Source organism: Nelumbo nucifera, chromosome 5 (assembly GCF_055504915.1).
Source record: "Nelumbo nucifera cultivar China Antique chromosome 5, China Antique-T2T, whole genome shotgun sequence".
In the NCBI taxonomy this organism is placed as follows: domain Eukaryota; kingdom Viridiplantae; phylum Streptophyta; class Magnoliopsida; order Proteales; family Nelumbonaceae; genus Nelumbo; species Nelumbo nucifera.
Genome location: NC_142653.1, coordinates 20289848 through 20301900, shown reverse-complemented (window position 1 = coordinate 20301900; position 12053 = coordinate 20289848). Strand labels below are relative to the sequence as shown.

The window sequence follows — 12053 nt, the reverse complement described above, 5'->3', positions numbered from 1 at the left end:
TTGTGTAGTTTCGCTATAAATTTTTAATAATTATACAAGATTAAACTATTGTTATTTATTAGAGATTAGACTATTAATTTAGCTGAAATGAGGAGTGTTCAAAGATTGGTTCAATTCATTTGCAGGTTGTTTTGCCAACCAAATTGACCTAGTTAGGTCGGGAGTTTGTCACCCAAAATGATTGACCATTAGTGAAAACATACCAACTCGGGTTGTATGAGTTTGGGTCTATTTTTTGTTTGTTCAAAAGATTTAAAATTAAAAATTAAATTTAAATTTAATAAATTACAGTGGTATTATTAAAAAAATTAAATTTATGATATAAAATATTTTAGATTAAGAAATATGGGAAATTGCTAAACCAAAGCCAACGGAAATAATAGAAAACCGACCAACTCGGGTTGAGTTTGATTGGATTGGCTATTAAAAAGCAAGGTTTTCAAATCATCATTGACCTGGACGATTGGACCGTTTGACCCGACAACTGTTCAGGCAACCGGTTTTGTTTTACCCCACACCTGGTCCCTGGCTAAAAACCATTGAATTGATCAACGACCCATTGGACAGGGCAGTCAAACCGTTAACCCATTTAACGGTTTTTGGTCATTTTTTTAATTATTTTAAGTATTTTTTGTCAAAACGAACCGCTTGTTCAAACCGAACGGTTGAACTGTTGACCTTGAAACCGGTGCCCAGAACGATTCCAGTTCTGAATTGTTTTTTGGAATATTATTAAAAAGTTAAAATATAAAACAATTATATACTCTTATATATTTTTATTGTTTAACTTTCGCTTAACAAAACTCGTGCATCGCACAAATACCTGCTAGTAATAAGATATAACTATGCAGGCTCATGAACTAAATTGAACCCCAATCTGATTATCTTCCTTCGTCCTTTTATCATAGTCAGTTTTTTCTTGTCTCTAATCCATGCATTAAGAATCGTCAAATACCGTTTGTTATTAAATTAAAACTTCGATTAAAAGAGCCAATACAGTTTTACCTTAACTTTGAGCGTATGGCTCTTAGTTTTAACCCTTACCCAGAAGGTCGAATTTTGATTCAACCTAAGCTCCATTTTTGTGAAGTTCTGCGGTTCAGTTCCGTGTCACAAAGAGGGATCAATTGATTCAACAACACGTTTGATGGGCACCCTTCAAAGTTGTTTTCCCATTTGATGTCAGAAGGAAAGGTGAGGAGATGATGCCACCACACCGTCGTTCATCAGAGGCGCAGTACTGAGACAGAGTTCTGAGTTCGATCTGATGGAACGAATACTGTGAATACCCGCATAAACCAGTCCCGGCCAATAAATATGTGGGTCCTGTCTTAGCCGTAACAGGAAAGTTTAATGAGGATTAAATGATTAAAAAATTTATTTTTTGTTTTTATTTTAAGCACAATTTATTTCCATTTTGGTTACAAAAGCAATCAACAACAGTCATGGTCATGGCCTGTGCTGTGCAAACAGTCTGCTCGGACCTGGATGTTAACCTCATTTGCAAAACCATCGTCGATTTATTATATATTAATGGTGATGCCTCCCTTCCATTACTGTGATTTTTGCTTTTCCTTTTCCGGTCCCCCCCAAAACGTTCCATGGATCTTCAAAGAGTCAAAGACAGATTGTCCCGGTTGGTGTTGGGTCGGTTTGGGCTTATGGGCCCATTTGAGTAATGAGTTTTATTCGAGGTTCAAACAGCAGGAAAAATATAATCAAGTTAAAAAACCCTAGAGGACTTCTCATTTCCGAATTTATGGTAAGTTATTGGTAACAAGATGGATTGCGTGGGAGGAAGATAGATGTTGTTGCACATAAAGGCATCAAATCAAACGTCAGGTGGTTGGAAATTTGAATTGAAGCCAAACGCATGCATTATACGCAATAGACCGAGTCCGGCCCGGACTCTTGACTCAACCCCCGACATTGTGACGTGTGAACCACTTATCGGAGACCCCATTAGAAAGTGTGTTGAGCCATATTGATATTTATATGAGCTGTTAGGTTTTAGAATTTATACCATGCACGATTATATACATGACATGACCATAAAGGAATAGAAACCAACGCCACAAATCAAAGGTTTCCGCGAAAAGGCGGTGCAAAGTTTGTTCAAGTGCCCAAGTGTTCGTCACACTGATTAATGTTATATCTCAAAGGCATTTAAATTACTATAAAATAGTGTTAGAGATAGAATAATGCAAAGGTGCCAATCAACTGGTTAATTACTTGAAAGAAAATTGAGTGAATTGCATGGGTGGAGTTCTATTTCCCTCCATCTTGGAACATACTTCCCCTTTTTCGAGATGGATGTTTAAGTTATCTCATTTAATATTTAAAAATTTTTTCGCATGCGTGTAACTCACTCAGCCTTATGATAGATCATCGGCCGAGTCCCGATAAACCGATAAAGTATATATAATATAATACTAACTACTAAACAATTTTTTTTTCTTAATTGACAGCGCAAATAATGCAACTAAGAAAATGCTCATGTTGGGGTTTGGGGGTCATCAATTTTATAAGTCAATCTCGGAGGTTCCAACTAGTTGTTTCCTGCCTCCAACCAGGTTGTACTGCTGTAAATGATTTTGATTTAGGAATTAGGAGTGAGCGGCAGGTGGGAATAATGGACCTAATTAAAAAATTAAAAAATTAAAAAAAAAAGCCAGCCAGGCAGCCAACCAGCCATCTTGAATCGTCTCGGTTGGTTCTCTGGAAGCTTTCTGCCTTTACTTCCAAGGAGTCGACTGGGATTCTTTGACCTTATGCTGATGAAAAGAACATACTCATAAATAAAATATTTAAGTAATGTGTGGATGATATAATACTGAATAATAACTACATAAAATATAATAATAAGTGGTAAATTAATATTCGACTATTTTTTTTTTATTTCTTTTTTGAATTCGTTGGATTAGTTTCGGTTACAAAAATCAAGGAAGCCTGGCAAAAGAAAAAAAATTGTGTTCAATAATTATTGCTTTTTTTTTTCCATTACTGCGCAAAAATACATTAAAAAAATAGGTAGGACTTAGGAGGAAGGAATCAAGCAGACAACAATTTGCCAAGTGGCTACCCCCTCCTAACCAAACAATACTGCTTCCAACTGTAGAATATGCAAGCACAATACTATACTTACTCTTAAATACATCGAATTTGGGCTTTGGTGAATGCAAATACTATACATAAGGGGAAACTACACATTTACATAAAGACATTGACCACGTCACTTGTCGACTTCCTTTATTGGCATCCAGGCGGATCTGAGGGATGTGTTAGTAAGTATTGAGCTAACATGGAAGAAAGCGTAACTAATTGTGTTTGTGTTTGTTAAAATTAGATTAAGCCAATGATTAGCTTTACTTGATTTTGGACATCACACATCTTTTACGTGTCTTAAATCACTTGATTTGTTGAAAATAATGGGTTTAGTTAGAGTGCAGGCGTTGCACGGCTGCAGGGTTTCTTTACATGCAACAAAGTTAGTGCTTTGATGACAAAAATGAATATGGAGATAGAGGGTCTATTAATGACAAAAGATACAAATGGTAAGAGGTTCCATTTTTAGGAAGAGTCCAGTCACTCATTGCATCCCCCTATTACCCGGAGTGATTCTTCCCAATCCCCCCCTCTTCTTTCATGGTGTAATGTGTACTACAAACCCCAACCCCCAAACACTACCGGCCACCGATGAAACAGAAGCATAAACCAACTAGGCAACTACGCCCCGTCTCGTCCTTTCTCCCTTATTCTTGAAACTGCCACCTGTAAGTAACCTTTTCAAGTAAAGACAGCCGAGGAGTCTGGATTTGCTCCACTTTCCTTCATTTTATGACAAGTGTCCTTTTAAATCGGAAATCTCACTTCTAATTGTCCACCTGTCACACATCCAATGGAAGTTCAGGAAATCAAATGCAGTTGCCTCCCCACCTTCTAATTATCCCACCACCTTTGCAGAAAAAAAAAAAAATAGAAAAATAGAAAACCGTTCTTACCCTTCTCCGTTTCATACTTCCCGACACGCCCACATGGCAGTCATGTCTGTGGACCCTCAATAAGCCTCCAGCCCCACCCCTTTCTTTCTTTCTCTCTCTCATCTATCCTCTCTTATTTATTCCGGCAGGTTGTATCAGACGACGGCAGTCGGTGTCAGACAACTTTTTTATTTATATAAAAATACCTTACCACTTTTCTACTCACCGCTCCACTTTGTGAACTTAACAGGCTTTCATAGCTTTTCTACACACAGACACAGACAGTGTAAGCAGACGATTCCGAACGCGATAAAACGGCGATAGGCGAAACAAGTTCAGTCGGCTCAAACGTAAAGATAAGTTAATTGAGGATTCTTTTGACCTATGAGCGTACGATGTCAACAACACCTCCTGAAGGGTACACGTTTCTCATGAAAGCCTGCAACCCTTCCTAACATCCCCTCTTTTTCTACAACCCACGAGAACAACAAGACGCCCTCCTCCCCCCACCACACCATCTCATCAGTCGTCACTACCACCTTTCCGTCCTTCTCTTTCTCTTCTTAGTTGGAGATGATGAACACTGCTTTACCGGAGATGTTACATTGTCTACAGACACCGGAAAATCTCGCCGGAAACGGTGCGGACCTGACTGTTTTGGAAAGACAACGTGCACAGCTGAAATGGCTGCAGCAGCAACAACAACAATATCAACAAATATATTTTAGCGAAAGCCAATTCAATGTATTTTTACCTCCGACAACAGACGCACTGCAGCTTCAGGATTTGATCAACAATGATACGACACTTCAGAAGCTTGTGAACCGGTCGATGAAGGCCGACTCGGGTTTGGCAAATGAGTGGCCGGATTTCGGTAAATACTCCACAACCAGTACTGGGTTTGCTGGCCAGGCTACGAGCTTTGCGTCGAACGGGTTAGAACCTAATTCTTTAGCGATGGGCCACTGCCTTTCGAGGACTTCTAGCTGTCCACCGGCGATGACCCTGCCAGATGGAGAAGGGAGAGACTCGGTCTTCATCGCCTCCGTGGTTGAGAGAGAGCGCATGAAAAAGAGAAAAGCGGATGAGGCGCAGAACCCAATGGTTTGTTTCTCTGTAAAACTGTAACCAGATTTTGTGCTCCTACTCTAAATTCATTTCCGCTGTTTTGTCTCTCTCACTCTTTCTTTAGTTTTTTTTTTTTTTTTTTTTTGAACTGTTGCAGCATTCATTTAATGAACTTCTGTCTATAAAAACAGAAATTAAGTAACAGAAGGTTTTCTTTTTCAGATAGTCTTTCATTAGTTCCAAAAAGGATGAGCCAAAGAGATATGTTGATGATGCTTTACTGAATTAACTAATCAATGCTCTTGTGGAACCCAGGTTACTGTATCTGAGGACATAAGAGATAAGCGGGTCAAAGTAGATGCAGAAGAGATGGAATCCAAGATTACAGAACAAAACACCTCCGCCACCATCTCCGACACACCCCCTACGACCACCACCCACAATAGTAACAAGAACGACAACGCCAACAACAACAATAATAGAGAAGCTTCGTCTGACACTTCAAAAGAGAATCCAAAGGCTCCTCAGGTTCCAAAACCAGATTACATTCACGTCCGAGCGCGTCGTGGCCAGGCTACTGATAGCCACAGCTTGGCAGAAAGGGCAAGTGACGGAATTATTATTATTATTATTATAAAAATTGTTCCTTTTATGCAATTTGAGTTAATTTGCTTATTTTGTGTGTAAATTAACTGTAGGTGAGAAGGGAAAAAATCAGTGATAGGATGAAATACTTGCAAAATTTAGTTCCGGGGTGCAATAAGATTACAGGCAAGGCTGGAATGCTGGACGAAATCATCAACTATGTCCAATCTCTCCAGAGACAAGTAGAAGTAATCTCTTCACACTTACACTTGTCGTTGCTAGCTGCAATAATTAATTGTTCTACTTTTCCTTACTTTTCATCACCACATACAGTTTTTGTCCATGAAACTCGCTGCCGTGAACCCGAGGATCGATTTCAGCGTGGACAACCTCTTCAGGAAAGAGGTAATGCTGTGGGGATTGATGAGTCCCCTAGCTATAATTAATTTCCTCAGTAACTAATTCTATTGTTGATCTTTTAGAGTGCACAGACTTTTCCTGCACCTGATTGCACTGGTAATTTTTCGACGGCCGGATTGTCATCGGAAATGGCCAATCCAGCGTACCTTCAGTTTAATCCAGTCCACCAAGTAGTCTCGTTGGATAATCCCCAGGAGATGGCACTTCGTAGGACCTTCAGTGCTCCAATGGCGGTTCCCGCCGACACATTCAACGAAACGGCCTCCTTCACTGTAATTTCTTCTCCATTTGACAACAGATGGATTCCGTCACTTTATACCTTCCTTTTGCTTTCATTGTACGGTTGTTTCTCATGTGAACCAGAATTACAAACAATATTTGCAGCAAGTCCCACACTCTTGTTCAACTTGGGAGAACGATTTACAAGGTCTATACAATATGGGGTTTCATCAGCAAGGAAGATCATCAGCTGGGTTTCCGCCTCATGCATTTCCAGGTAATAACAGTGAATTTTAATTAATTGCTTATAATTACAATTATTATCTTATGTTTTGTCCTTTTTTCCATGTAATCTTCTTTCTATCATCCTGTTTGTTTGACAAGTTGATCAACAAACAAATTAAGATGGAGAAAGCGGAGGCAAGGAGGGTTATGGGTTAAAGGATAGGCCATAAAAGGAAGCCCCACAAAAGAAAATGCCTCAACTCCACAACAAACAAGCTACAAAAGTTCCCTCATGTCATAATCTTTGCAAAATACCAAACAATCTTTCGAGGTTACAGTACAGATATCTACATCTTCTTTTTCTTTTCGTTTCTTCTTCTTCTTAACAATATCACTTCACCTCAGCCATCTCATCTCATCTTTCAAAAGGAAAGTAAGTAGATGAATAATTAATTAAGAATAAGAAGAAAAATATCATGTTAATCCTCTTACCAACGTAACTGTTATGTCAATCTAAAGTCAATGGTTGAGAGGAATCGTCGAATATTGAGTTCGTTTTACACTTTATCCCTGCATCAAAAAAAGTTGTTGTATACTTTGTCCATCAAAGATTTTATTTGTATGGACGTGTATGTAGTGGGCCCTCTGCAAGATCAATGATCAACGCGATCATCAATAATTCTATGGATGCTATAATATTCTTCCATACACTTGATACCCATCATGCAGCAGCTAGCCCTGCAATGGACAAAGGAAGATAGCCAGTATTATTCCCTAGCTGGTAATTGTAGCGCTGTGGACCAGACCAGACTACCAAGGCCCAAGGGCAAGGCTGATGAATTTGTCTAGTCCTGGCCGGGTGGTCTACCACACTACAGTACTGCTTCTAATTACCTAGTTTTCTATCTAGGACAATGGATTCGGACCAGATTAGTCTAGGGATGAAAATTGCTTATATAGATGAATTTGCTAGATTCATCTAAAAATATCTGTACGTTTACTTTACTATTTCGCAGGCATGCCGGAAGCCAACAATCTCAAGATGGAGATGTGATTAATTCCTCCTCAACCCATGAATCATGAATCATCATAGATTAAAATATACCAAAATGCCTACAGCCCGGATTTGTTCTTTCTTTTTTTTTTTTTTTAATTTTCTTCCTCTTTGTCAGTGCTTAAGAAATATTTGTATGTATAGTATACTAGCAGCACAGTAATAATAACAATATTGATCATATGTTTTAGTTAACTCTCAAAATTGTTGTTAATTCCACTTTGGGACAAACAATTAAGCATCCTATGACATGGGTTGATCCTCAGATCTCACAGAGATCTAGAGAGAGAGAGAGAGAGAGAGAGAGGACCACTTACAGGGGATAAAAACGAGTTGATGGAGATGGAGAAGGGGACTGCAAATGAAGAAGTTAGGGGGAAGTATAAATATGGTGGGGGCAAGAGAGGTGGAGCGTAGAGGGTAGGCTTAATTAGGTTGATGAGACGAGACTGAAGGTCGATACCAAGAACAGCTGCTCTGACATGGAAAAAGAAACCGTATATATATATAACGTAAACGTGGTCTCATGGTTATGCCCAATGGAGATCGTCGCTTGTGCATCTCTGCTCGGTTTAGACATCCTGAATAGGATTTTGGACATTCATGACTCAACCGGATTAACATGGATGATTTGCGTCCGATTCGCATTAACAATTCGGCCCTCCTTCGAATGGACCGGACCCAATTAATATGGATAAGGATAGCTGAGTGGGGATGGAGAGGACAGCAAGAGGGTCAAACTGGTTAAGCAGGCAGTTTGACATGTTGCTGGTGTTCTGATAACAATGGCCCTATTTCATTTTACTCATGCCTCGGCTGTTTTTATTTGGAACAGTTAAATCCTTGTTTTTTTTTTTTAATTTTTTTGGCATTCGATAAAGGAAAGGTAGTGAAGCCTCAAAAATAATCCTCAAGGATTATTTCCAAGAGGGAATATCCTAGATTTATCACTTGGCTACCAAGTAATGTATTTACAATAGCTCACTACAATTGCCAAGACTCACTTGCACTAGGAGGGTGCAAATCCGATTGTGGGATTTAGGTGAGGGTTGGTGAACCCTAATCTTAACTTAACCCAACCCAAGCTGTTGAACCCCCAATTTTAACTCTAATCCAATTTGGCATGACATTATTATATACTAATATAATGATACATGCATTGCACATTGTACATGTACAAGTAAAAGGGTGAAGATATAAATTCATATTATATAATTAAATTTAACTTTATATAACATACGCTAAATGGGCATAATTACCATGGTTTAGAAAAATTACCTTTAAGCTTCAATTATATTTACGTTTAAATACATACATAAATACGCACGTATATCCATAAAGTATTTATGAGTGAATCATGATGCCGAAAAAGACATGATACTAAAAAACTTGTAACCAATCAATTGGTATCATAAAATGGGTATCCATTCAGGTTGTATTTTATTTATCAAAATCCATAGTAGTATTGATTAGTCAAAGCTCTTCTGATATCATATCTTTCTAGCAACAAAGATATTTTCAATATTTATACATATAAATTTAAAGTTAACTTGGGTTTGGTTCAGATTGGCCATGATCTCAACCCTAAACCCCAACCCAAAGTTAAATTGGATTGATTCTTCCCTAACACTAACCCAAACTTCAACATTGTGTGTGTGTTCGCGGTTCGGGCTAACCTGTTTCCCATCCCAAATTGCAGCCCTAGCTGGCATGTATCTGTAGATTCTGCACCAACTATTTTACAATGACCAAAGCTCAGTTAACACTTCGTTTTAGAACAAACCCTTCAATTGCCGATCTAGAATCCTTAAGACATTAGGTTGGATCCCAATGTTGAATGAATTGTTCGTGAAGCTGTCTCTAATCTATGCCCTTTGAACTCTGCTCCGCCTGCCGCCTGTCAACCACAAACATTAGCCAGCAGCCAACAGCTGAGGCACATCAGTTTAGCCAGGGAAAGCAATGGCCAATGGGTGTGGTACGTGTGGTTAATTAGATGAAATGACCAGATCGCAATTAAGTTAGACGGTTCAAATGGATGGAGATCGACTGGTGGAAGTGAATCGTTATTTGAAAGTTGTAAACAGCGACACTGTCACCCGAATTTCCCTACCAAAACCTACCCTTGTGTGGAGTTATCTTGAAGCCAGCAGATAAGAGGAACTTTTCAGGCTAATACTAGGGGCCGGCTATGCAGGGGTAGGGGTCCCCCACCCCCACCACAAGATAAAGGAGATCGGCTTCAGTCACTGCAAGACCCGTTCTAACACTGATCGAACAGTCTTTTCAGCCTTGCATCGGGAACATCTCTAAAATTTTATGCTTTATTTCATGGGGAGATATTCCCAATGCAACGCTAAGATAGTTATTCGAACGGGCGTTGCAGTGACTGAATCCCATCACAAGATAGAGATGCCTTGTTACGTGCAGTGCGCCTTCTATGCACTTTCGCGTCCTTGAGATTCTCTAAAAGTAAAACCGGCCTCATCTTTGCTTTTTCCTTTTGTAAGCAAGCTTGGAAAGAAGAAGAAGAAAAAATATCCTTTAATCGGCAATTCATGAGAGAGTTTAATGGTGGATGAGGGAGGTGGGTCCTGGCCTCATCCAAAGGCAAGATCTCAAAGATTCGCTTTTTTAATCCCACGACGAATGAATTGGTGGAGCCTGGGGATGAATTTGCAATTTTCTTTTTCCTGCTCCTGTAGGTGTAGGCCCACATGACATCACATAAGATGATTGGAAACTTCCGAGCCTTGATGTGTTGGATTAGGACGGTCTGGTGGTTTCATCACTATTATGGTGTCAACTTTCTCCGTCCCGGACGGGTACCCGGGCTCCCAACCCGATGAAGTCGGGTATGGGGTACTTTGGCGGGATCGGAGTCGGGGATGGGGGGATCCCTGAATCCCCGATCGGATTTGGGGACGGGGGTGGGGAATGCAATCCCCACCCCGCCCCGGCCCCGGCCCCAATTAATATTATATTGTAATTATATATAATATTATATGTTATATAATTATAATAATTATTCATTTTTTTTAAAGATTAAAACTTAAAAAAAGTAAAACACATAAACACTCGAATAGTAATTAGTAAAACCCTTCGACTAAAAATCCATTTTGAGTCTTTGATAGAGAGAAGAGAGACGACTAAACCCTAACTTTGTCTTTGTTGCTGACTGTTGCCACTCATCTCGTTGCCCGTCAGACATTGGACAGAGGAGAGGACAGAGATATTCAAGTCTCGACCGAGGACAAAGAAGAGATACTCATCTTCCTTCAACCTTCGTCATTGTCGCCCTTGTCGACCTAAACTCTCGCAATGGTCCTCTCCCTCTTTCTCTCTCTCAGTTTCAGTAGCTCATACTCTTAGTCTTTCTCTCAACTCTCGCAACGGTCCTTGCTGCCGTTGCCATCACCCTTGTCCAACATTGACACCCCGTAAGTTTCGATTATGTTTTTTTTTTCCAAACCTGTTTTATCTTCAATCATTTTGTTTTGAAGTGATTACAACTTATTAAATCTCATGGTTGTTAAATTTATCAAATTTTTTCAACATATTCAGTTACAGAGATTTAAGGCCTCAAAGGAACTGTCATAGTGTTCAGGCAACCTTTAAGCTGCTTGTATATCTTCTCTATATCCTGTTGGATACAAGAGAGTTTCTAATTTTTTAATAGTACATAAAAATTTTAATTAAAATAAAAAGAGAGAAGATGGGGAATTTGAGGATTCGGTGTCAAGGTCAGGGATTTCTTTCCCCATCGGAGATCGGGCACAAGGATGGGGGTGATTTGGGGGTCGAGGTCGGGGATGGGGAATGTAATCCCTGCCCCGAGCCCGCCCCATTGCCATTCCTAATCACCATTTACCAATCACCACCCCAAGGGCCCCTTTTTCACACAAACTGGATTCAATCAGTACAAATTCCGTTCCAACACTCATTATAGCCTTGCATTAGAAATATTTCTCAATAAAATAAAATTCTCATTATAGCCCTGTAAAAGCTATTTGAACATCCATTCAAATGGACTTTGCACCCACTAAAGCCAATCTCTTTTTTCACAAGGGAAGGCAAGACAGGATCTGCTCCTCACATAGGGCACCTCACATGCATATCCTACCATTCATTGGGAACATCTCCCGTCCTTATTAAGTTATTATTCACGGGGAGATATTCCCAATGCACGATAGACGTGCATGCAAGGCACCCAAATGTGAGGAGCAGATCCCCGTTCGTTCCAGGGAAGGCAGGCTTCATTCCCACGTTGTTGTCTAGACTACGTCAAAATTCCCAAGAATTCGAATTCGATTCCATCTGCCCTAACCCCCGTCCTTGGCATTGGGGGGAACTCTAACCCTGTGGAAACTTGTTATGCACGTACACTAGCCAGGTAGGAATACTTAAGAGGTATATGGTATCCGATATGGCACGTTGAGCGGTGGCATGAAATGATCTTTTTCATTTTACTACTGATTATTGATTATGATTCGATCGGGATT

At 39.7% G+C, this 12053-nt stretch overlaps 1 protein-coding gene across 3 annotated transcripts; it reads left to right on the top strand.

Annotated features, from left to right (window-relative positions):
• Window positions 1-4116: 4116 nt before the first annotated feature.
• Window positions 4117-7755, top strand: LOC104595664 (uncharacterized). 3 transcript variants are annotated; one of them, XM_088887072.1, is made up of 7 exons: window positions 4117-5084; window positions 5364-5651; window positions 5747-5881; window positions 5967-6038; window positions 6125-6325; window positions 6438-6549; window positions 7514-7755. In XM_088887072.1, the coding sequence occupies exons 1-7, from the start codon at window positions 4554-4556 to the stop codon at window positions 7549-7551; spliced, it is 1377 nt and encodes a 458-aa protein (XP_088743198.1). In that variant the 5' UTR covers window positions 4117-4553; the 3' UTR covers window positions 7552-7755. The 3 variants fall into 3 exon arrangements, with proteins under 3 accessions (XP_088743198.1, XP_010254796.1, XP_010254797.1); XM_010256494.3 differs by having other exon boundaries at window positions 4130-5084; window positions 6116-6325; XM_010256495.3 differs by lacking the exon at window positions 7514-7755 and adding an exon at window positions 6657-6841 and having other exon boundaries at window positions 4130-5084; window positions 6116-6325.
• The last annotated feature ends 4298 nt before the right edge of the window (window positions 7756-12053 follow it).